General features: G+C 42.4%; 1 protein-coding gene across 3 annotated transcripts in view; it reads right to left on the bottom strand.

Annotated features, from left to right (window-relative positions):
* The window catches only part of IL31RA (interleukin 31 receptor A), a 72,032-nt gene that overhangs the window by 24,953 nt on the left and 21,012 nt on the right, over positions 1 to 26,067 (bottom strand). For all 3 annotated transcript variants that reach the window (XM_053303587.1, XM_053303588.1, XM_053303586.1), the window contains 5 exons: positions 24,800 to 25,102; positions 24,434 to 24,554; positions 14,369 to 14,538; positions 10,398 to 10,540; positions 3,302 to 3,467 (listed from right to left, as the gene is read on the bottom strand). In XM_053303587.1, the coding sequence (XP_053159562.1) occupies positions 3,302 to 3,467; positions 10,398 to 10,540; positions 14,369 to 14,538; positions 24,434 to 24,554; positions 24,800 to 25,102 (903 nt within the window). The remainder of the gene's footprint in view (positions 1 to 3,301; positions 3,468 to 10,397; positions 10,541 to 14,368; positions 14,539 to 24,433; positions 24,555 to 24,799; positions 25,103 to 26,067) is intronic.

Here is a 26,067-nt window from a genome sequence, read left to right as displayed (position 1 = left end):
CCATCTTAAGTTAATAGGATTTCTATTCAACCCACTTAGATTTGCCTTCAGTGCCTATCCTATTATTCAACACATCCATAGTGATACAAATGTTCACCATAGCTCCCTTACACATGGTACAAGTGAGTAACTCTTTCTCCTGTTCTGAGCTACTAAACATCCGCAAATTGTTAAACTGTCTCCTCTCACTTTCTCTCTTTCTCTGGTGGAGGTTCAAAATGGGTTTTTAAAAAACATGCATGCACACTTTGCTCCCTTCTAAACCTCTAAGTTCCAAACACAACTCCTACCATACAGATTATGCAGCCTGCACTGATTCTGCAATCACCACTGCTTGCAAGAATTCTCACTAAAATGAGAATTCATTTTAGTGAGCTGGTCAAAAGGGACATTTTGCAATACTATAATGGAAACTGAACAATTCAGGAAATCACCATTATCAATTTTAAAAAGAGAAATTCTTCAGAGATAGTCCAAGTACAGGTGTGTTATATTAAAATCATTAAAGCCAAGACAAAATTCAGACATCACATTTCTGAAAACCTATGCCTTGACTTCTAGTTCAGACTTCAAATCTCGCTGTAGGTCCAGTAACCATTACTTTGAAAAAGACTAAGCCTGCAATCCTAAAAATGGAGGTGCAGGAGAAGGCTGCACACAGCTAGAACTGTTTCAGGTAAGCTGATACCAGCTTGCCAGTTCAGCAGAGCAATCAGCTGCAGAAAAGATTTTCAAAATGCTTCCAGATGTGCTACTTCAGCTAATGCTACCTTAGCTTTGTAGGGCTGTAGGTTTGGAACAGACGAGCTTTAGAAATCTGGTTACTTCTTCCCGAAAAATACATCCATACAATTGTTATAACAGTAGACTCGCTGAAGGCATTCACACTGAATTTTACATTAAGAGCAAAAATACTGAAGCCCTAGCTGAATTAAAAAATAAAATGTGTACATTTAACAGACAGAGGAAACAAGCACCACCATAAATTCACATTGCTGTCTTTCTGCTTCTGTATTCCTAAATTTGTCTTCTGTTCTATAGCCACCAACTTATTTGTTAAGATCTATTTTTTCTTCAAAGTAGCTGTTTGCCTTCTATGATTCTGTAGTGGATTAAAGCCTTTGTCTCAGAACAAGCTCACATGAGGGAAAGAAATACTGAATCATCCCTGAGGAGCTGCCTGGCTAGGCTTCTCCTAAAACTATTCTGTAATATCAGTAGGTTCAAAATGCTGCCAACTCCATCCACTTTGTCTACAGAAACTCTCTGGGCTTGGGGTGGGATAACCCATAAAGAAAAACTCTCTTAACTTGGCTCTTGGACAAACATAAAAATCTTCCACATGCAAGCCTACACATGATGAGAAAAATGATAGTTGCTGAATGTTTGAGGACATGTTTGCACCAGAGAAATCCCCCTTCAGTCCTCCACCCCACCCCGGATTGGCTCCCTGCAGTGCCACGGCAACAATCCCTCCAGCTAAGAAGCCAGGCTCTTAAACAAAAACCAACTCAGAAAGGCTTGTAAAAAGAAAACAACTAAAAAAAATAGTTTTATTCAATTACTTCAGACTGCTTCCATCTGAGGCTTTCTCAGCTTTTATATGAGATTAAAAATACTTAGTAGGTTACAAAAATTGGTTGACTTAGGCATGCTTACATGTTTATAGAGTCTTTTGCAATGCCCTAAGTAGGGTGCGCATAGGCTAGTGTTTCTTATTTTAATTACATTACAGGTAAACAATAACAGAACGGTATCAGGAATATGCAAAAGCACATACACCAAAGAAATATAACTTCCCTGATGCCAAGTCTGACTAAAAAAACTTTTCCCTAAATTAATCTTCCCAAAGCCAAAGCCCAGGCTTCCTTTCCTTTAACTCACCAAACTCCGGATGAGAATTCAAGCTTCCTGCCTTCCTGTCCTTCAAGGATCTGCATAGTTATTCTCCTACAGCCAAATCCATGGCCGCATGTCCTCCTGAGCACCCCCAGCCTAGCTCTTCTCCAAAAAAGAATTCCCTTCTTCCTAGTAACAGCTCTCTAGGCCCCACCCACCTGGTGTGTTAACTGGCTGAGCCCTGAAGTCCACCAGCCTGTCAGTCAAGACAAGGGTTCATTTCTGGTTAACTCTTTAGGGGGAGGGGAATCTGATCACTACAGATTCTGATCACTTGTTAGGAACATAGGAAACTGCCATATATTGAGTCAGGCCATTGGTCTATCTAGCTCAGTATTGTCTACACAGACTGGCAGCGGTTTTTCCAAGGTTGCAGGCAGGAATCTCTTTCAGCCCTATCTTAGAGAAGCCAGGAAGGGAACTTGAAACCTTCTGCTCTTCCCAGAGCGGCTCCCTCCCCTGAGGGGAATATCTTACAGTGCTCACACTTCTAGTCTCCCATTCATAAGCAACCAAGGCAGACCCTGCTTAGCTAAGGGGACAAGTCATGCTTGCTACCATAAGACCAGCTTTCCTCTCCATGTTGGTGCTGTTTTGTACAGCAGCCCATGAGGCTGTTCTCATGAGCAGCCAAGACCAGGCTAGGGCAGCTAAGCTTGGATTTGGCTGCCCGTGGGAACCACCAGGAGACAATCGGCTCCCTGCAGTGCCTCGGCGACAAACCCAGCTAAGAAGCCAGGCTCTTAAACAAGGTTAAGGGAGCGAGCGCTCCCTTAACCCATTGACCTGTCCATGTGTCAGCGCTGGCTGTTTTCATCCAAAACTGAAGCACGGATGGGAACCTGCCCGTCGCTGGGGGGAGCCTCACAATGCACTGCATCCCAAACCCTGCACTGCCCGTGGCTCCCTGCAGCATCTTTGTGACCCCCGCACGACCTGCACACCCAGACCCCCATCCCGGGTCATCTGTGGGGAAGGTGAGCTTCTGCTGCCTTCCCCATCATCCACACAGCTCCTTGTTTTTCTTATTCCAGTGTTTCCCCCACTGCTATACTCCTTCATCCAGTTCTGCTCCTTCCACTTGCCTTTTCCCCCCAGCTGAGACTCAACTAAGCTACAGCTAAATCTGTTAATTGTAAAATATTACAAATATGGTATCAGTGGCTGATAACCAAACTAAATTATCTCTGAGTAGTCCTATTAAATCAAGTAGCCCTTTATATTACGCTCTGAGTAGTACCATTCAGTAAATTAGTCTGGATGTCAGCCAGTGTCACTATTTTTGTGACTTTTCAGCATCAGAATCACAAGCACAAGTTTTAAACCTGATTGAAAATAAAAAGCACCTGCTAATTTAAAACTACAACAGCTGTGACAAACTTCTCTGAATTTATTTGCTTGCCTTGTTCTTCCGTTGTTTTTGTTTTCTCGTCACTCCATTCGCTCCAGAAGATTGACTCATTAAGTCTGCACCGAACAGCCACCGTGTAGTTTGTAGAATCCCATAGATTGGTGAGATTAAAGGATTTCTTCCATACCTTCCAGTCCATGAAGTCATTTGCTACTCCCTAAAAATGGGCATAACACCGTTTTACTTTAAAAGAACAGAGAACACATATACTGTATATTTAAGTGATGAGGTATAAAAGCAATCCTCTTCCTTATCATCCGTTACAGATTGGCAGGAATGCATCCATATTCCTTACTCACCCCATTGGAGCCCAGATGGAAAATATTGGAAGGGAACAGTATTTTCCTATGACAGACAGTATACCAAGTGATCTGCATTGCTACTGTGTTTTCACAGCATACCCCACTTCCTTTAGTAACAATTGTACCACAAATGGCTACAGAAAGTTCCACTGATGTTAAAAAAAACTAGCGCTCAGACTACATCCTGTTGAAATTAATAGGACTCACAGTTGTTATGTCTTACTGAACTGAATGGTACTTAGTCTGGCTGCTGCCTGACTAAGTAGCCTGTACTTATCATACCAGGTAGTTCTATTATTTTAGGCCTCTTTACACTTGCAATAATATCACTGTTGTAAGAAGGGAACTGTCCTCAGAGCTGCACTTTCCACTGAAAAACACAAAGCATCCCCAATACCTCCCACCTGGAAATCAGGGAAACTGGGGCAGTACATTTCTGAACTGCCCTAACACAGAGATGCATGTTTAGAGCCATAAAAAGAATGAATTATTCCACTGGTACATTGGAATAGTGTACTCAGATTCTTTTGCCTGAGTAGTTTGAGTTGCTTCACACTATTAGATCTGCAGCAAATGCAACTGCCACAGGTATATGAGTATTATGTCAATGTTTGCAATGGTAAATATGTAAAATGTGAAAGGGAGATACACATCTCCAAACTCTTGGGGACACATCCCACCCTTTCCCCCCCTGCATAATGTTTTGATGAGTTTGTTCCTCTACATCAGTGGTTCTCAATCTTTTTCTTTATGTGGACGACTACATCTTCATCATCAAACACTTTTACAGACCACCGCGTAAGCAAGCCATTTTAAACATTTTTAACATCGCGTATGGCTGACAGAAGTCAAACTTATATATCAAGGGATGTTAAAAACACAGCTATTTCTTATTTATTGTGCTTATTCACAAACATATTGTACTCATTACAGTACATTTATCTGCATCAGGCCTACCAATGGTACTCTATTATTATTAGATTATCTTTTCTTTCCACCACAGATCACCAGGAAGTTTTTCACACCCGGCTTTTAGTTTACATCTTCTCCGGAATGGAGATATGCATTCACGTATCAGCCAAATTTATCCTGAAGTCCCTACGAGCTATCAGGGAGCACTTCACACACAATTCGGGTTTTTCGCCGCATGTTAGAGAGTGTAGCCCGATTTCTATCTGGAGTAAAAAAAAAATCCACCTTTTGCATCAGTTTTTTCGAACAACAACAAGCTCACAGTAAAGCCTTGCTGAGAACCTGTGGTAAAGCCTGCTGTCTAGGAAAGCTCCTGCAGTACCCTCATGGACCACCAGTGGTCTGCAGACCACAGGTTGGGAACCACTGCTCTACATGTTCCTTGCACTATCCTCTTCAAGCTCTACTGCATCCATTCAAGCTGCTCCTATTTATTTTTAATTGTCTCCCTGATCTTGTTTTTTCCTACCTCTCTTCCTCCTTGTCTGCTTTGCTCATTTGCCACCAAACATTTTTCAAACCACCATTTCCAGATCTTTGAGCACAGTCCACTTTTGTGCCATTCTTTCACTGCCCATATCAGTAGAATGCCCTTCTTGCAACATCCACTCTTTCCATCCATCATCATCTTCGAGGAGAGATTAAAGACTTAACATTTTGCTCAGTTCTCTCTCATGATTTGTTTCCTCTGCCTTATATATCATGTCTAAGGATAAGCATGCAAGAAGGACTGTCTGTGTTTTCATCTCTGAAGGTTGCCTTATCTCTTTTTAGATGCTCAATTAGATTATATGTGAAAGTGAATGACCACAATGAAACCCAAGTTTGCCAGTCCTCAGACATCAGCAGGGGGAACCAACTAGTGGATTTTATCAGAAATGGAATGCCTATTATATTAGTTATGGGATATGAACTCTCAGGGGAAGGGAAGACATGGAATGGACAGTTGGGGAAAGCCATGTGGGTAGTTAAAGCAACATGGGGGAGAAGCAGTGTGGGGGCTTAGTTCTGAGTAAGTCTGACAGGAAAACTGCACTTGACTTCTGCAATAAGAGGGTCCCATTGATTTCAATGGAGTGGGCCACTTTAATTACACCTATTTTATATTTTAACAAAACAAAACACTGAGGCATTCTCCATGAAATTTCGAATGCTTGCTGCCTATTTACAAAGCTCAAATTATCCCAGAGTTCCCAACTCATTAATTTCTTTCTCCTATCTCCTAGACCTCGCAGTAGGAGTGGGAAATCTTTGTTTTTACACTATAATATCATATAATATAGCAATAGCAATAGCACTTACATTTATATACCGCTTTATAGCCAGAGCTCTCTAAGCGGTTTACAATGATTTAGCATATTGCCCCTAACATTCTGGGTACTCATTTTACCGAGTAGGTAAAATGAGGATGGAAGGCTGAGTCAACCTTGAGCCCCTGGTCAGGATCAAACTTGTAACCCTCTGGTTACAGGGCAGCAGTTTTACCACTGCGCCACCAGGGGCTGTCAATGATATGTCAATGATTGTCACTGTTTTTCAAGTGAGGGCCTCTTTGGTTAAAAAAAATCTTCCCACCTCCATACAGTGAGAGAGCTATTTCCCACCTCCATACAGTGCTGTGCTTTTCCCAGTGGGGGGTGAGGGGTGGGGCAGGGGGAGCGCTGGGAAGTGTTATGATTTTCTATGGCCAAAGTGGAGGACACTGTGTGTGCCATGAAAGATGCTGCTGGGGCTTTAGAGGGCTCTGTTATTCTTATAGCTGCCACCGCCACCGGTCCTCCAGTGCTGGGAAAAGGCCATCACTGCATGGAGGTGGGAAATGGCTCTCACACAGGAGATTTTTTACAAAGTGGCCCCACATACACATTCCAAGATACAGTTGTACATACTGTCATATCTTTTGATTTTATTTATTTATTTTTACATTTATATCCTGCTCTTCCTCCAAAGAGCCCAGTGTGCAGGGGCATATCTAGGGTGGGGGCAGGCAGGGCACGTGCCCCGGGCGCCACTTGAAGGGGGCGCCATTTTTTAAAATTTAAAAAATGGCCACCAAAAACAAAATGGCCACTGTGCATGCTCAAATGGCCTCTGTGATGCCTTAGGCCATTCCAGGCCTCACAGAGGCCATTTGAGCATGCGTGGTGGCCTTTTTTTTTTCCAGTGGCCATTTAAAAAAATTTTTTTTAAACATGGCCACCACACATGCTCAAATAGTCCCTGCGAGGCTCTAGAGGCCAGTGCGGGGGAGAGGAACCCTTTGCAGACCCCCCCATGGCATTTAGGAAGCCCGCCGAAGGGGCTACAGGTAATTTTTTTAAAAAAAAATAATATAATATAAGTTACTGTACACATATTCAGATTGGCACTATGTACAGAGAATCAAGGCTTGTGAATACTGAGCTGAAGCTTATGAGCTAGGATTGTATTCATTTGCTCTTACTTTGCTTCTTGTGATAAGTGAGTTGAATGTGATGTCTTAATAATATGCTATTAATGGTGAGTTTTGTCTTTGAATCAGTGTGAAATCCTTGGGAGTTTCTTGCTCTCTTTCTCTCATTTTAACCGTCTTTCTGAAATACTAAAATATATTCCAAGCAGTGACACAGTTTACTCTGCATATCCTTTAATTATTTTCAGAGTATCTGGGAAAAGCCAAATTCTCCATTTATTTTTAAAACTTATGTAATAGTGATGCTACAATGCATAGTAGAGAATTAGGCAGGCCCTTCTGTTTAGTTTTCCAAGTACACCTCCACGTAGTATTTAGGTATTTCATGAGCCCCAGCATACTGAAATTTGTAGTTTTCCAGGATTTTTTGGTCTGGCTATGTCCAGTGCTAAATAGTTTTTGAAAAATTAAAAGATTAACGAGCTTGACTTGTATTTTTGAGCTGATATTATGGTAAAGTTATCTGAAAGATGGTTGTCAGATGTTTGGACAGGGGGTGCAATTTCTGTGTTTGCCCTAGGCGCTATTTTCCCTAGATACGCCTCTGCCAGAGTGCTGTACATGGTTATTATGTTTAGCCTCATAAACAACTCTGTGAGATAGATTAGGCTGAGAGATAAGTAACTGGCCCAAAGTCACCCAGTGAGTTTAATGGCTGAACGAGGATTTGAACTTGGGTCTTCCTGGTTCTAATCCAACATTCTAACCACTACACCATACCAATTCTACTACACCTTTGTAAGATTCCACTATGATGCAGTACAACTGTTTTAGAAGATCCTACCTAATGGTGCAGCAGGAAAATGCTTGACTAACAAGCAGAAGGTTGCCGGTTCGAATCCCCACTAGTACTATATCAGGCAGCAGAGATAGAGGAAGATGCTGAAAGGCATCACCTCATACTGCATGGGAGGAGGCAATGGTAAACCCCTCCTGTATTCTACCAAAGAAAAACCACAGGGCTCTGTGGTCGCCAGGAGTCAAAATCGACTTGACGGCACACTTTACTTTACTTACAACTGTTTAGAATATCCTACAAGTATTTTAGAAATATATAAAATATAATACAATGCAATTCACTGCATTATATTATACAGTGCTCATTAGAATCGATCAACACTAAATGAGACATTGGGAGGGGTACTGGAATGCCAACACTAATTATAAGTTTCCTTTTCACAAACGTGATAGTGATAGTCAATGTGATAGTCAAATTAGATAGTCAAAAAACCTGTGAGTTTCAGACCAGAGTTAAGGCTGCCCTGCAAGCTGATAACAACAAACATTCATGGCTCAACTCACAGAAGAATTCCTCTAGCCATACAAATGCTTCCTAAGGCAGTACAGAACCAAGACAACTTGAGGCATTTTTGAAAATCCATCCTCTCCACCTTGATTTGGACCTCAAAGACCAAGGGAAAGTGTGGGGGCAGTTTCCAGGATGGGAACAAAGTTAGAATGTCATATAGATGGAAATGAACATTACTAACATAAAAAGGAAAGATCATTACATAAAATCTCATACAATTAGAAGTAGTTTATTACATGTTTGGGACAAATATAAGAACAGGATAAGTCCAGAATTATCGCCTTTGGCATCTATCATAAACACTGATTTTCATGGAGAGGAAAACGCTAGACATTTTGCCTACTGCAAAGAGAAAGCATACAATCTGCAAAGTTTAACAATAGGAAAAACAAAAATGAAATCCGTCCAGACTCTTGCTTCAAAGTGGTCCAATGACCCCAATATCTACAAATTAGTACTATAGTGCAGAAAGAAATACAGAGACAAGGTGCCAAACTTAGAGACTTAACAGAATTCGAAATATTAATTACTAAAAATACCGATCATTTACTGGGATTGATATATAAGTTGCTATTGAAATACGATTCTGAAACAGAACAGATAAAAGACTATATGATCAAGTGGATGCAAAATTTAAATAGAACAATTGACATGCAACAATGGGAATACCAATGGAAGGTGAACATTAAATTTACAGCAAACAGCATTTTAAGGGGAAATTGGTACAAAATGTACTTTAGATGGTTTATTACTCCTATGATGATTGCAAAGATGGATAGTAATTACCCTGAAGATTGTTTGAAGTGTAAGAGCCATGCGGGGACATTTTATCATATGTGGTAGACATGTAGCAAAGCGCAACAATTCTGGAAAAAAATTCACCATAAGATGCAAGAAATTTTGAACATAAATTTCCCTTATTCTCCAGAGGCTTTTTTGTTAAACATGACTAAATCCTATATTCCTATTAAATATTTAGAACTGTCTTTGTACATGATTACTGCAGCCAGGATCTTATATGCGGCTAAATGGAGACAACAAATAATCCCGACGGTAGATGAGTGGTTATTAAAACCATGGGAATATGCCTCTACGGTTAAGGTTACTGCTTACTTACTGAATACTTCAGATGAAACATTTATTTCTACTTGGGAGCCTTTTCATAATTTACAATTTAGCACAGGGTCAACACCCCCATCCAAGATTTGGCTTTTCTTTCTAGAATATATAGCTATTTTGATGTTTTTATTATTTCTTTTTCCCCCTAATAATTCTTGGCAAGGGTGGATTTGTGTGGGTGGGTGTGTTTTTTTTTGGAAGGTGGAGAACAGAGGGCTGCTGGACCTCCTGTTTGATGTATGCAATTATGAGATGTCTAAGAACTGCTAATTGTAAAATTACTTTTATTTTCTTGCTCTTCCTTTTCTATTAGTTACTGTTACTTATTTCTGTCATTTTGTTGAAAAACAATAAAAAGATTGAAATGAACATATACATGCTGCTACCTCAGCAAACTACTAGTGTGCAGTTGCCATCAGGAGATGCAGGCTGTGCAGATTCTGCCCTGTGAAAGGAAAGTCCATTTGTTTTTTTTAATTTTATTTATGTATTTATTTTTCTTTGTAAACTGCTTTGTGAAATTTGGTTGAAGAGTGGTATATAAATAAATATTCATAGTAGTTTTTAACTGGGGTGGAAAAGGGGCAGCATGGGCAAGATCAGCAGCTGCAAGTGACCACTAAGTCTTAGGGAGGTAGCCTTTTACTCATTTTTGAGATGAGAGAGTAGGAATCTGAATACATGCACAGAGTGAGGCAATGTATTTCCATCAAAAACAAAGGTGAGAAATGTGTATTTTAGAACTGGCCCTTGAGATGCACAGGGGCATTCATTATTATTATTATTTTTAAATATCCCAAAAAATCCTGCCACTGTTATAAGCAAGCCACACAGTATTCGTCAGCAAAAGTCATCACAATGTTTTTCAGAGGGTTTGTATCCTGCTTTTAATTATACAGGTTAGGGGAAAATGTGATTCAAGATTCAACTTACCAGATGATTTTCTGTTGTGGCTCTGTATCTAATCTGGCACTTTGCAGCATTCATATCTGGCATCTGCTGAGATCTTATCCATGTAACTGATAGCATTTGCCCAATTGTTTCTAGGTTTGTTATCCGAGGAGGATCATGCTTCACTGGAAGTGAGAAAGAAACATTCTCATGCTTACAAATGATAATACGAAACATAGATTTTTATTATCAATCTGCTGACAGCAACAAAAGGGACCCTGTTCCAATGGGGAGGAGCCCCTTGTGCAAGACCACAGGAGATGCCCTATTTGTAGGGAGAGAATGTCAGTTCAGTTGTCCTCAAATAGCAGCGCAAAACCAATTTGGTGAGAAAGCAGCAAAGCAAGAGGGTCTTGAGATAGTTCTCTAGTATTGAAGAACTACAAGGATTTATTCAAAGAAAAAGTTACAAACAAATGTGAAAGAGCCTGCAGTTTATTTCAGCTGTGAGCTCATGGCTGAAGAGAGAGACCAAAACAAAAAGCCAACTCTGGAGAGACAAAATGGAGAATAACACTGGAAGAACAAAGAGGGGAGGAGTCCAGCACTTTTATCCATGACCCTAACCCTACCCCACTCCACCCTACCGCCAGTGGTCACTATGAGTCCTCCATTCCTCTTGGGAATAATGAAATAGAGTAGAAGCCAGAATTGATGTCTTGATGTACCACTTGGATAGCACACTTCCATAGAAGGCTTTGAATGTCTTGTAATAAAACCGGTATCAGGGCTGCCTTTTGGATTCCCAAGAAAGGTGGAGGACTGATAAATTCTATTGCATATCCCATATGGATTATCATTAAAATCCAGTGATCCGTTATTTCCTGCCATGTTTCTACATTCAGGAGTAATCTGGAGGCTGTCGGAGGTATCATGACATGCTCTTTTGGAGTAGGAGGGCTTGGCTTTCTGAGAAGGTTTAGATCAGGGCTGTTCAACTTCGAACCTCTTGCAGATATTGGTAGAAAACTCCCATAATCCCTGGCTATTGGGCACTGTGGCTGGGATTATGGGAGATGTCATCCAAAAACAGCTGGGGGGTGGGCAATGTTGTGCAGGCCTGGTTTAGATAGTTGGGCAGTTGCTTCCAAAAGGAGCTATATGGTTGGTATTGATTCTTTCTCTGTTCTTGGTGTTGAAGGGCTGATATTGGGATTTTTGTTGAGTTTGTGATGGGCAAGAACATTGTTTGAGTTATCTAGAGTTGAATTATTGAAGACCCATAGATTTAGCTGTCAACTTCATCTTGTGGACCTGTTCCAGAGTATCCATCAGTTTCTTTCCCTAAAAGATTCTCCCCATCAAAAGGGAGGTCCTCTATTCTTATTTTAGCTTCAGGGTAAGAGAAATGGATTTTAGCCAGGCATGCCTATGAAGAGCGACGGCCACTGCCATGATCCTAGATCTGCAGATTCTTCTGCTGAGCTGAGTGGAGCTGTTTTATGATTTGGAGACCTTTTTACAGGAAGATCATAGCAGCCTCTCGCTGATCAGTCTGTAACTGGCCCATAACGGGTTCCAGTTACTCTAAGAAAAAATGTGTGTATTGCGCCTTACAACCTTGTAGTTTGCTATCTGCACTTGGAAGCTAGATGTCACATATATCCTCTTCCCAAAAGTGTCCAGTTCTTGCTTTCCTGGTCTGCTGGTGTAGTTAGCCGTTTCTGATGAGAGCCCTGCTGGCTTAGGATGTTTGGAGAGATAGTTCACATCTTTGTGATGAACTCTGTACAAGTGCTCTAGTTTTCTGGAGGTGGGATGAACTGCCGATTTCCCCCAGGCTGCCTTTACTACCTCTGTGACTGTTGGTAAGAGAGGAAGTGATATAGGGGCAGTGTTATCGGTTTGAATAAGACCAAAGTCTGGGTCTTTAGTTTCCTGAGTGGTTTGCTGTGTCTCGCGACCCAAACATTGCCATTCTTTATAACGGCTTGGAATATGGGTGATAGTCATCAGAAGGAGAAGTGGTCTTCTCTTTGTCCATCCATTTGTCAGAGCTGGGGGGCTGGGGGGAGAGCCATGTGAGAGCTCTAAATCTTCTTGCACTGAAAGAGTCCCTCTGTCTGTGTGCCTCTCCCAAAGTAAAGCGCAGAGCCTGGAAGCACACAGTTTCTGTGAGCTTGTCTGGTAAACGTTTGGCAGATCCTTCACTGATCTATGCAGTGCACTTCTCCCAGGCAAGTGAGACACTTGCAGTAGTCATCTGACATGGGGAGTTTACCGCAGCGAGATGTAGATGTGCAGTGTTTAAACCTGGCTCTAGTGGCCATAGCTTGCATCGGACGGTGGGGGGGTGGGGGTGGGGGCAGTGAGTAAATTCAAAATGCTAATGGAAAGCCTGACAAACAAGATCATAGAAAGTGCATGGAATGAAATGGAAATGATAAAAGGATGAAGCAATAAAAATGTTTTTGTTTGTTTTCAACACAAGCTCTCTCACAGATCAGTGTGAGGCAGAAGGATCTTTGATGTGACTGCCACAGTGGTTGAAAAGAGACAGAGGAGAATGTGGTGATGGCCACCAGCTTGGATGGCTTTAAAAGGGGCTTAGACAGATTCATGGAGGACAGGTCTATCAATGGCTACTGGTCTGGTGGCTGTGGGCCACCTCCAGCCTCAGAGGCACGATGCCTCTCAATACCAGTTGCAGGGGAGCAACAGCAGGTGAGAGGGCATGCCCATACCTCTTGCCTGTGGGCTCCCCAGAGGCATCTGGTGGGCCAGATGCTGGACTAGATGGCCCTTGTGCCTGATCCAGCAGGGCTGTTCTTACGTTCTTATGGAATAGGCAGGGATGCACAGTAAGCAACGTTGAAAGCGGGGGGGGGGGGTTGCCGCCTGTCCGGCAGGCGGACCTACTGATCTCTTTAAGCTCTGGAAAGTTCCGATGTGCATGTGCGGATACCTTAAGTGTGAATGACAACTGGACAAATGACAACAAAGAAAACTACTTGATTTATTAGAATTTGAAACTTTTCTCTCCCCTTAGTCCATTCTAACATACAAGTAACTGTGAGTCAAAAGGTCCCTATGTGTGTAGGAAAACACGCTCTGTAACACTAACTCAGGAAGAGGGGCAGCCCAGCTCAGGTGCCTCCTCTAGAGCAGGGCTGCCTGAAGAGGCTTTTGCTGGCTATATGACACCTTCAGCTGGCACTAGCCTTTTGCTGGTTCAGCAGCATCCTTTGTGAGATTGTGCCTCCAGCTGCCTTGCCTGACTTGGGTATGGAAGAAAATTGACAAGGCCCTGTAGACGTTAAAAGGCCTTGCAAACAATGCAATAGGCATTAAGATAAGCATGGATGCTGTACCCAAGTACGACATCTACAAGAGAGCACTGACAGATGGTCTTCAACCCACCCCTCACATTGTCCATGAGTACATTTGTCGGAGGAGAAAAATGCTCTACTCGGGGACAACTTCTCCCTGTAATTGGGAATACTGCATTCCCATTTGTCAGAAACATACTGTACCCAGGTACAGTAACCACATTAACTAGGACATCTAGGTTAACATTTTGCACTGCTAGAGGAAGCCAGTAAACAGGCAGGCATGCAATGTGAACATGCAAAGAAATAACTGTGTATAGGATTATATCCAAGTTCATCTGTAGCACACCATGGAGCCAATATCTAAGGTAGGCAAGTGAGGGGAAAGGCTTCTCTGCCACTATCTGGAGGCAGTGTGGTAATAATTTAACTGGGAAAAGCATGACTTGTAAGCAGCAATAATACTCATTAACAGACGTTGGGAAAGATTCCCAAGTGCTAATTAAAAAGCTCTACATTGAACATGTATATATCAGCCTCACCATTTCTGTTCAACAGAAATTTTAACTAGAGTTCTATACTGGCTAAAGCCTCGCGTAGGATCTGGTTGCCCAAGTGCACAATTCCAGTCTGTTTTGGGGTTTTTCCCCCCATTAATTTTAAATAGTTGAGATTATAACTTACAAATTTTCTGCAGCTCGTGGGGCACACATTTTGATATCACTTCTCCTAGAATGTTTTTTGCCTTCACTTCAACACAAAATGGCAAAGGACTGAATGAATGATCTGAGAAAAAGGACGAACAGGAACTATCATTGCTTGTGCAGGTACTTGACTCATCTCCATATCCCTTCCTGAAAGATTCAGAGGGAAAACTGATAAACATTCTCAGTAGAAGAACAGAAGTGGTTAACAAGTTTATATTTAGGATGCAGTTCAGTAAAGCTTTTTTTTCCAGGTACAACATCATTTAGAACATTTAGTAGCAGGTACAAGGTGGATTATGCTTTTTTAAAAAAAGTTAAACTGTCACCACTTGCAGTTAGTGTTGATGATGAAAGAGGAACAGCATTCTATGAGCAGAAAGTTAACACATACTTCCTGACTAGGCAGATATCCTTCCTCCCGAATATTTAAAGAATGTTACCATGAACACACACACACCCTCTGGCTTCTCTTATTCAAGTTAAACATACCTAGTTCCTTCACATTGTTTCATAAGGCTCATTTCCCCTGGCTGCTACCCAGGTCTGATTTTAGGACCACAGGTGGAGTGGGAAAGTCTTCTGCCTTACTGGAATATACTGGACAACCTTGGGCCAGACCAACCATGGTAACTCTGAGACTAAGTTTCACAGTGCCATTCGGATATTTGGTTTACTGGAAAAAATAATGATGGGCCTTGTATTGCCAACACTGGAATGTGGCAGAAAGTGCACAGGCCTGAATATCAAAACTTAGATGGCAGACCAGAACACATAAATATGCCAGTGAAGAGGCCTTGACGAGACAGCTATCGATAACAATGCACCAGGAGGAATCTCAGTAACTGAATGGCTGGAACATCCCTAAACAGGCTGCATGTGTAACTCCTGCTCTTTAAGGGTTAAAAAAACATCAGGTGATATAGGCTTGTCCAGTAGGGGGCTGCAAGTTGAATAAGGACTACAATACATGGGAAGAAGAAGAAGAAGAAGAAGAAGAAGAAGAAGAAGAAGAAGAAGAAGAAGAAGAAGAAGAAGAAGAAGACACAATCCTCCTCAGAGGATCCAGAGGCCTGGGAGTTATTCAGACGTGGCTTCATGCCTCGGGTTATCAGAAGGGCGAATCTGCTTCATGGCAGATCCAAAGCTTTTTAATTTGCAGCATTAAATGGACCATTCGCATTTCCTTGGCTCCTCTCCGCATCTTTCTCTGTGTGCGTTCCCACAGCTTGCTCTGGGCTGTTCCTCCCACCAATCACACCCCAGAAGGAGGCAAGAGATGCCATGAGCCTTGGGGTGATGCAAATGGTGCCCCTTTTGCCACCACTATCTCCTCGCCTCCAGTTTCCACCCCTGAGCCCAGCATGGTACTGGGAAGGAACCCTTGCCAAGGATGGAGTCCATTCTCTGCTTTGCATTGAGCACCCCCCACAAGTGTCCCCTCCTCAAAGGTGGCCACTTGATTGCTCAGAGTATCAGTTCCCTTCCCCTCCATCAACATCTGCATACGTAAAGCACTTGCAATTGCAAATCACTCAGAGCAAACCACAGCTGTCAAACTCCCCTTTATTAGCCTTGACAAAATGCAAGTGTTGAAAAAAAACTGAATTACTGGCAATGGGCACCCCACACATCAAGGGAGAAGCGGTGGGGCATACCAGAAAGCTCAGTTCTAAACAAAAAACACTGCCACAAATAGAGGATTTTTTTACCCCGGACATAATTTGCGCCAAGGTAGAATGTGCAGCAGTATATCAGGGGAAATCAGAATCAGGTGTGAACTGGTCCCTGATAGCTCACAGAGACTTTGGGGTAAATGCAGATGATATGTGGACTCACACATTCCATTCCGGAGGAAATGTGAGCTAAAAGCCCTGAATGTAAAAGTCCCTGTTGAAGAAGGTCTCTGTATAGAGCTCCTGTGGGCTGGTTATTTGTTAAGCCTATATTTATTACTTTCAGGCTTTCAAGAAGGGAAGACAGGAAAAGACTGTATCTTAACACCACAGCAAAGAAAGAACTCTAAACAAGCCGACATCACCTCCAAAAGGAAAAACAACCTCAGTTTGGACACATGAGTCTGAGCAAGTCTCTGTAACCCTTTAAAAATTTTTTGCAGATTCTGTTGTTTGTGTTAAGAAAGAAACTTTAAAGTGCAAAGTCATCATGTAATTGTTATGATTGTGTTTCATTTATATGGAACGTTAAAAATAAATCTCACAAGGCAGGATTACATTGCCAATTGTAAAATAGCACGTGCATGGCGTAAAGAAAGTGTTATACCTGCACAAATTCAGAAACGGTCAGGTTTCCCCACACATAATTCCACTCCACAAAAGGATACATAATGATGTAGGATTTAGGATACAAAGTGTTTGGGGTCAGTGTCAGTCAATACAGAGTTGGTTTTTTAATATGTAGGAAAATGAACAGACAGATAAGTGAGGAATAGCTAATCAGAACCCTCAGAAGAAATACAGGATGGTTTGAGGGGTATAAAAACAAGTACAAGTTGGGTTTTGGAAGATTTGCTTATACTTATACCTCAGATTGTGTAACTTCAAGAAAAGCCCCATTTGAGCTATTCTTTCCTTATTCCTCTTAAGCTCCATGCTTTTACTTCTGATGCTCTTGTAGAAGAAAAGAAACTTTATTCTATCAAAATTGACACCTCCCTGACTTTAGTATTTAACTTTTCTTCTAGGCTGGACTAGTCGGCTAAGAAAATTTAACATTTAAGTTTTCCATGTCCTGGTCACCTCCAGATTGGACTACTGAAATGAACACCATGCTGAGCTGCTTTTGAAAAGCATCTAGACATTCCAGGTGGGACAAAATGTGGCTACCAGGTATTAACCAGAAATAACCTGCAGAGCATATTATCCCAACCTTATTTGATCAACACTGGCTGACTATTTGTTTCCAGGCTCTAGTCAAGGTGTAGGTCGCAATCTTTAAATTCCAAGATGGTCTGTAAAAACCACCTTTGGTATTTGCAAAGGAGAAGGGGCACCTTCTTCTGCACATGTCTCCCCATCTGCCCCAGTTGTCATCTGAGGCCCTGCTGTGGATGTTGTTAATTTGTGCAGTTTTCTACTCTAATGCTATTTTTGTTGCTGTATTGCACACCCAGGCCCAATAAAGACAAGACAGGTGTGTAACTGGATGAACTAGGGGCACTTTTATTAGTTAAGATTACATAACCTGCAAGGCATTAGAGTGCTGGTACCCCCTCTATGGATCAGACTCATAAGGAGGACCACCCAAAACAGGGCAAAAGACTGCGTGTTAGTTCAGCCCAGACAAAATCCGGAGATCATAACAACCGTGAGGTGTTAACCCCGCTGACGGAAGGCCAACCAAACCCACTAACCCAAGCCGCAGAACTCTTAGTGGTAGGTGCCAGCCAGCCTCTCAGTAGGGGTGGATCCCAGCCCAAGGGCCGCAAAACCTGCAAGGGTGTTCCTCTTCTTGCCTACTCGCCTTAAATGGTCCTCCAGTCAGACAGTGATCAAAACAACCTATAGCAACCCGCACTCACCGGCAAAGTGACCAAACATGCAAATGACAATCCTACGATCAACTTCAGTAAGAAGTAGGTGGAAAAAGGCCACACCAGAGCCAATTAGGCGTGACCGAAAAAAATCCTACTTGGCCCCAGAAGGTGACCAAACAACCCTCAATGAAGTGGAACAGGAGGGATGGTTGCTCAGTCTGAAGCAAGTGAGAAAGAAATGACTATGAGCAGGTCGCTCCAGAAATGACTATGAGCAGCCGCTCCAGAGCTCTCATTGGCTGGCCTGAGACACGTGGCATGGGAGCCAAGATGGTGGCCCCCGTGTCTGCCTCAAGGGCTGAGAGCACAACCCCACCCACACAAAGCCGCATACAGCGGCGGGGGAGCAGCATTTTGTATATTTTGTATAAATAAGCATATGTTACCACAATGGTTCCAATGCAAGTAAAGCAGGATACAAGTATTTTAAATAATACACAATAAATAGACGATCACAAGCTAGTGATTCTTTATGAAGGCAGTGCCTAAGGACTAGGGAGAAAATATTCCCAGTCCTTGGCCAACTGTGGATAAAAGGAAAGAAAAATACTGTATCTACTTAATTTGGTCCATGGTGACCACCATGCGGTCATCTTAAAGACAGGGGGCAAGAGAGAGAATATCAAGCAACTGAAAAGCATGAAGCAGCAGACGGGGCAGGGTTTTACATTTCCCTGCTTGTTCATCCTCCACATCAGGTCTGATGTATGCTCCATCAAACATTAGATGCACAGCACCAAATTCAGAATTGGTTGAGTGGAAGCAATTGAATCTATATAACCAATAATGAGACTATAAAAACACAGAAATACCATCCTAGTGGGGCATGCTTGGATGCTTAAGCAGAGAGGCACACAATCTTGTCTTATGCATCAATAACAGTTTAGAAAACATGGAGAGGAGAACAATTGATCTTCAAAACTTAAAAAAAATCCACACACACAAATGGCACGACTATTTTATTTATCTATCTATCATACTTCTATACCTCCTGATATAAACATCTCTAGGCAGTGATTTTAGCAAAGATTTAAACAGAACAAAATTGAGAAATAGCAGCTAGAGTACTCACCACATCACACTAATGTTACCACATTGTCTGCATTGCTATTTAGGAAGTACAGGCAAACCTTGGCATTCACAGACCCAACATCTGCATCTCACATATCCACGGTTGGGTAATTGTCACCCAACCTCAACATATGCAATTAAAAAGGAGCACAAAAGGGTTAATTTTCACATATCCGTGGGTCAGGGGTAGGCAGAAATTACTTCTGATGTAATTTCCACCCGCCAGTTTGTGAGTAGCAGCCATTTATGGCTTGATTTGACAAAAAATGAGGGGAAACTGCAGTTTTTGGTCAATTTTTTTAATGGGGGGGGCACTGGAGGACTGCTGGGGACCAGTTAAACACAGTAGGGCACTTTACTAGGCTTTTTGTGGTTAATGACTGTTTTTCAGCCATTCCCCCCTCCCAGGAAGTCTAACCCCTGAGATTCCATAGCCCCTATTACTCAGTATTCACAGTTTCGGTATCCGCAGCAGTAGCCTAGAATGGAACCCCCACAAATGCCAAAGTTTTCCTGTACTATCTAGACCCATTTCAAGCTAGTTTTTCTGTGGGCTATGGGGTTGAGACTTCCTTGGTTGGCTTGATGGATGATATAAATGTAATAAATAAATAAATAAATAAATATCCAATTGGCTACTGACAGAGGGAGTGTGACTCTGCTGATCTTTTTCGATCTCTCTGCAGCTTTTGATACCTTTGAGCATGGTATCCTTCTGGACCGCCGGGGTGGGGGGGCGGCATTGTTTTACAGTGGTTTTGTTCCTACCTCTCTGGTAGATTCCAGATGGTGTCCCTTGGAGACTGTTGTTCTGCAAAATGAGAACTAAAGTGTGGAGTTCCACCAAGTTCCATACTGTCTCCAATGCTCTTTAACATCTACATGAAACCTCTGGGGGGATCATCAGGAGATTTGGTGCAGGGTGTTATCAATATGCTGATGATACCCAGATCAACTTCTCCATGTTGACCTCATCAGGAAATGGCATATCTTCCCTAAATGCCTGCCTGGAGACGGTAATGGACTGGATGAGGGATAACAAACTGAAGTTAAATCCCAATTAGACGGAGGTACTTATTGTGCGGGGTCGAAACTCAGGAGACGATTTTGATCTGGATAGGGTCATGCTCCCCCAGAAGGAAGAGGTACGCAGTCTGGGGTTGCTTTTGGATCCAAACCTCTCCCTAGTGTCCCAGGTTGAGGCGGTGGCCAGAGGTGCTTTTTATCAGCTCTGGCTGATACACCAGCTGCATCCGTTTTTTGACATGAATGACCTCAAAACAGTGGTACATCTGCTGGTAACCTCTGGGCTGGATTACTGCAATGTGCTCTATGTGGGACTGCCTTTGTACGTAATCTGGAAACTGCAGTTGGTTGAGAGCGCAGCAGCCAGGTTGATCTCTGGGTCATCTATCAACACATATTACTGCTGTGTTGAAGGAATTGCACTGGCTGCCAATACGTTTCCAGGCAAAATACAAGGTGCTGGTTATTACCTATAAAGCCCGAAACAGCTTAGGCCTTGGGTATTTAAAATAACGTCTTCTTCGCCATGAGCCCCACTGCCTGCTAAGATCATCTGGAGAGGTTCGCCTGTGGCTGCTGCCAACTCATCTGGCAGGTAGGGAACGGGCCTTCTCCGTTGCAGCCTCTGGACTGTAGAATGCGCTCCCTGTTGAAATAAAAGCCTCCCCATCTATGGCAACTTTTAAAAAGATACTGAAGACGCACTTATTCACCCAGGTTTTTAATTAGATTTATAGTTTTAAATAATTTTAATACTCGTATTTAAATCTTTTTAATCTTTTAAATGATTGTAATTGTTAATTGATTTAATGTTTTAAATGATTTTAATTGTAAACCACCCAAAGACGCAAGTTTTGGGTGGTACAGAAATATTTTAAACTAACTAACTAAATAAATAAATAAATATTTTATTATGTACATATTATCTATATTTTTAATTCTCTTAGCCGGCATGCATGTCCTCCTGGATTTGGCGGCGGAACTCTTGCGAGAGTTCCTAGCATTGGGCGAGAGTTTGGGGCAAAGGAAAAACGGTGGCTGCCGGGAAGCAGTGGCAGGACAACCTGGCCTGGCCAGGCCATGCAGTCCCGGTTAATGGCGGGGAGGTAGCGGTGGCAAAGCCCAGCCTGCCTGCAGGAGGCGGGAGGCAGCATCAGGACGGCCATCCCAGCCGTCCCAGGTAAGGGGAAGGCGGCGGCAGCACCCAGCCTGCCCACAGGACGCGGTGGCGGGACGGCCGTCCCGGCAGTCCCAGGTAAAGGGGAGGCAGGGGCAGTGAAGCCTGGCCTGCCCACAGGAGGCTGCGGCAGAACGGCTGGGACTGCCATCCCAGGTAAGGGGGAAGCAGCAGCGGCAAAGCCCGGCCTGCCCGCGGGAGGCGAGAGGCAGTGGCGGGACGGCCGTCCTGGCAGTACCAGGTAAAGGGGAGGTGGCAGCAGTGGCGGCGAAGCCCGGCATGGCCGCAAGGAGCGGGAGGTGGCGTGCCAGGCCAGCGAGACAAGAAAGTGGTGGGGAAGCAGCAGAGAGACTGCAAAGGGGGTGAGTGGGAAAGAGAGAGTGCAGAGTGGGAAAGAGAGAGTGCAGAGTGGGAAAGAGAGAGTGCAGAGTGGGGCAGGAGGGAGGGGCAGGAGGGAAGGGGAGGGAGAGAGGGGCAGGAGGGAGGGGGGAACAGCCAGCCCCAAAGAGCGCACAGATGCTCTGTGCAGGTAGGCTAGTATTATATTATATTACTATATTGCTTTTCAACAGAAAAATTCTCAGTTTATATAGAAAAAAGAATAACAGGAACAAGATGGTTCCCTGTCCTCAAAGGGCTCACAGTCCAAAAAGAAACACAAAAGAGACATCAACATCAGCTACTGGAGGGATGCTGTGCTGGGGTTGAACAGGGCCAGTAGTTCTCCCACTTCTAAATATAAAAGAACCACCACTTTGAAAGTTGTCTCTTTCCCAGTTAGCAGGGAAAGTGTGGTACAATTGTTGTATCTGTGTAGTAATTGTTGTTGCTTTCCAGAAAACACTAATAAAAAGACAAAAGATTTGTGCAGTCTACATGTATCCAATGGGGAAGAAAACTGCCAATTCGCAGTATTGAAAAGATGTCCATGCAAGAGGCCTTGAGATGATATTCCCTCTATCTTTTGTTCATCAGATTGGCAGATGGGGTGGTGGCGATCGATTTGGGCATGCTTATTTCACTTATGCACTTATTTATTACATTTTTATCCCATTCTTCTTCCAAGAAGTTCACACATAGTTCTCCCACTGTGCCCATAATATCCTCACAAAAACTGTAAGGTAGGCTAGGCAGTCTGAGAGATGGTGACTGATCCAAAGTCACCCAATGAGCTTCATAGCCAACTAGGAATATGAACTTGGTTCTCCCCAGTCTAGTCTGACACTGTAGCCACAATGTCACACTGATTCCATGTTCTGCCAGTCAGTGGGAAAGGTAGCACTACATTTGGCTTTCAAGTATTTGTTCTGAATTCCATGAATTTACATGCATTCATCCATCCATATGCAAGAGAGAGCACATACACACAAAGCCTTAAATTAAATTGTACTGGGAAATGCAGATGATATAGCTAACTCATGATCATTCTCCAGCAGGACACTCTTGCAAGAAGTCCAACTGTCTTATTAACAGCCATTAACATTTGTCTTCACTGACTGTAGCTTATTTTGTGTTATGCTAGCCCATTTTTTGTTCTTTGTCTAGTCAAACAATAAGTTGTTGTGCATTAATTATCTTTGTTCTAGTAAACAAATGTTCCCTCTCTTATTTTCCATAGTGCTGTTATGTCGTACTATAGGTTTGCTCTCCCAAACTCCATGAGCAGCATCCCAGATGACTCACCCACCAGCCTGCAGCTACCTAAGTCCAGAGTACAAAGAAGAGGGAAAGGGTACACTCCAAAGGTGCCAGATGACAGCGATTTATTCGCTCCCTTATCCTAAATGCCAGTCTACCACAGAGTAATCAATCTGTTGCAGCCTAGTTGCCCAGCAAACAGGGCTTCTCACACACGTATGCACCTTGCTGGCATTTTATGAATGGGAGAAGAATGGACTCAAGGAGGTGCCAGATAGTTGGCAGCCCACCAGCCTGCAGCAAGGAAGAGGAACCGAGTGCTTGCTAATCCCCTCCTCTCTCCTCCCATACCAAGCCAAATTAGAATAGGGAAGAGCCAATGGCAGACACCTGGGGTGCCACGTTTATTTATAAATAGAGTATGCACCTGTAATGCAGCAACACATTCAAAACAGGATTTATTTATCATAGCCACTGACCTCAATAACTGATAACGAAGAGATATTGATCAACATACAGACAAATGAAATGATGATCTGGTGCTATTGATGAAAGGCAATTTTAGTTGAACTCCCCTTCCCTCTGAAGTAGACTGTGACTCCCAGAAATATCAGTGAACTAGGCTACCATGGGCACAGCTGATTTCAGCATCACTTTTTCCAACTGTAATTATGGAAGTTGGTGCCAGCTACTTCCATAATCACCTAGTTCACATGCTTCATTTGTACATGCAAATATGTGTAGCTGTAGAGCAAAACTACTACATAATAGCCAGCCCTTTGTACAGGAGAACCCTGCTATCTGTGGGGGTTCTGTTCTCTGCTACCACCATGGATAACAGAATTGTGGATACCGAGACACTGAATCAATGGGATTTGGGGTTAGGTTCCTGGAGAGGAGGGAGGTCAAAATAATGCAAAAAATGGTCAAAATAATGCAGGTCTGTATTATGCAGGTCCCCAGATGTCCATCAATGCATCAAATAAGGTCCCATTCCTCCATTTTTGGGCAAAAAATCACAAGAGGGGGGTTCTCCTTTTAAAAACGAGCAACAAAATGGCTCCTGTACTCAAAATGGTGGCCAGAAATGGTCTCAGAGGTCATTTCCCGCCACCCTGAACCCACAGAATTAACCCTTCTTTGCCTGTTTTTCCCCACAACAAGGTCGGGTGTCAATTACCTGACTGTGGATACACAAAGCCGCGAATGCTGGATCTGCAAATGATGAGGTTCTGTTGTATACCAAAGAGAACAGGAGCAGCCCAGCCAATAGGCTCATGTCAACAATTCTAAAGAACCCATCAGTATCCTGTGACATCTACTCCTCTATTTTCTCATTTTGTAACCTTGATTTGTTTTAGTATTAAATTATAATATTATATTATAGTACTATAATACACTTTGAATAAGTTGCCACAAAGGCAGTATATAAAGGAAGTAAAATGTCATACAGTTGACATCCTGACTGAATTTACTTGAGAAAGTCCTACTGAAATTAAGAAGACAAATTACTTTCAACAGTACTTCCTCAAGTAAATTTAATCAGGATGTCAGCCAGTCAATCACTGAGCACTTACCCTTTTCTAATGAAAGTGTAGTTTGTTTCAATATGTGTTGCTTGTGCAGAAGTCCAACTACAAGTAAAATTAGTTCTGTAATAAAGAATGCAAGAAATATTTCCAAGTGCCTCCGGTGGAACTATGACAAAAGGAATAGAAAAGTGGATCTTTCAGACATTATTTGTATTTAGTATTATGGAAATACATAACAATTTTCATGTTGTAAAAAGATTTCATTGTATAGCAGTCAAATCTTGCCATCCACAAGAATATAACTATCATTCCCACTATGATTCCACTCTATATAAAAACTATCAAATGTTTATAGTTTGCTAAACCAAATTTACTATCAATTTTCAAGTCAAGACTGCTAAGTTTACTTACAACCTGATTTAACTACAGTGTGATCCACATATTGCCTTTTGACTGGAGAATCAACATCAACCAAGCACTGCAAGTCAGCTTTTTCATAAGTGAAATTGTGGATAATTAATTCAGAGACAGAATCATTGAAAGCTGTGTAGTTTTCTTCTGCAATTAGTTCGCCATTTAGTTTCCAGATGATATGACTTGCATTTTTAAAATCAGCGAGCTTTTTGCCAAGATTACAGTAGACCTTCAAGGCTGAACCTCGTTCAATTACAGGCAGCGAAGGGAAAATATGAGGATGTGCCACAGCATCTCCATCTATTAAAAAAAATAAAAAATCACTGAGATCAGATACATTAAGAGCAAAGGGGGAAAAAGAACCAAATTAAGGGATCTACTCCATTTATCTATAAATGGATCAACTCCTTTCCTTTGATAGATACCCAAATGCCACTCTACAGCTTGGCAGACATTTCATAAAAAGCCCATGTGTTCATAATAATCTTACAAGTATTGATTTAGGACAAGCAAGAGGAAGTACTTTTTCACACAGCGCATAATTAATATGGAATTCTTTGCCATGGGATGTGGTGATGGCCACCAGTTTGGACAGCTTTAAAAGGGGCTTAGACAAATTCATAATTTATTTATTTTAAAAGATGACTGACAGAGATACCATTAGACTATGAAGCCAAACTTCGGCTTAAGCCTTCATCAGTAACCGGTGGATTTTTTTTTAAGGTTGTGTGAGCTTATACTGCTCACAAGGTGGCCATTAAGAATGCTATGTTTGCATAGTTCCAAAGCAGGTGACAAGAAGAGAATGACTGATAGATGTTGCAGATGGATATAAGATGGCTTAATGCATTTTCCTCCAAATTCAGTCCATTATTTGCTAAAGACAGGGATGCTTTAGCTTTCTTGTTCAAGCACCCATGGCTGTATTGGTCTCCTGCTCTTAAAAAAAAAAACCTTCTTCCAAGGCAGCTAACACATGTACAGTTTTAAAATATAGTACATAAATTATACTGACTGACACCCTGCCTAAAGCTGCATGCATGCAGCCAAAGGATGCATGACTTCAGCAGTAGCATCCTCACCTTCATGTGAGCATGGGCACTCACATGGTGGGGGAGAGTCATTTTTACTCATCTCTCTTATCCGCAAAGCACTCCAAGCAACACATAATTATGCCCCTGACTGTTGCAAAACCCTCAAGGACATACCTATGAATTACTCAGAGTGCTTTTTGTAGGGGGAAGAATGGCAATTCAGTTCCCAAA

This window comes from Hemicordylus capensis, chromosome 2, assembly GCF_027244095.1.
Source record: "Hemicordylus capensis ecotype Gifberg chromosome 2, rHemCap1.1.pri, whole genome shotgun sequence".
Lineage (NCBI taxonomy): Eukaryota > Metazoa > Chordata > Lepidosauria > Squamata > Cordylidae > Hemicordylus > Hemicordylus capensis.
Note: the sequence above shows the minus strand (reverse complement) of the source record. Positions and strands in the feature narration are given on the sequence as shown.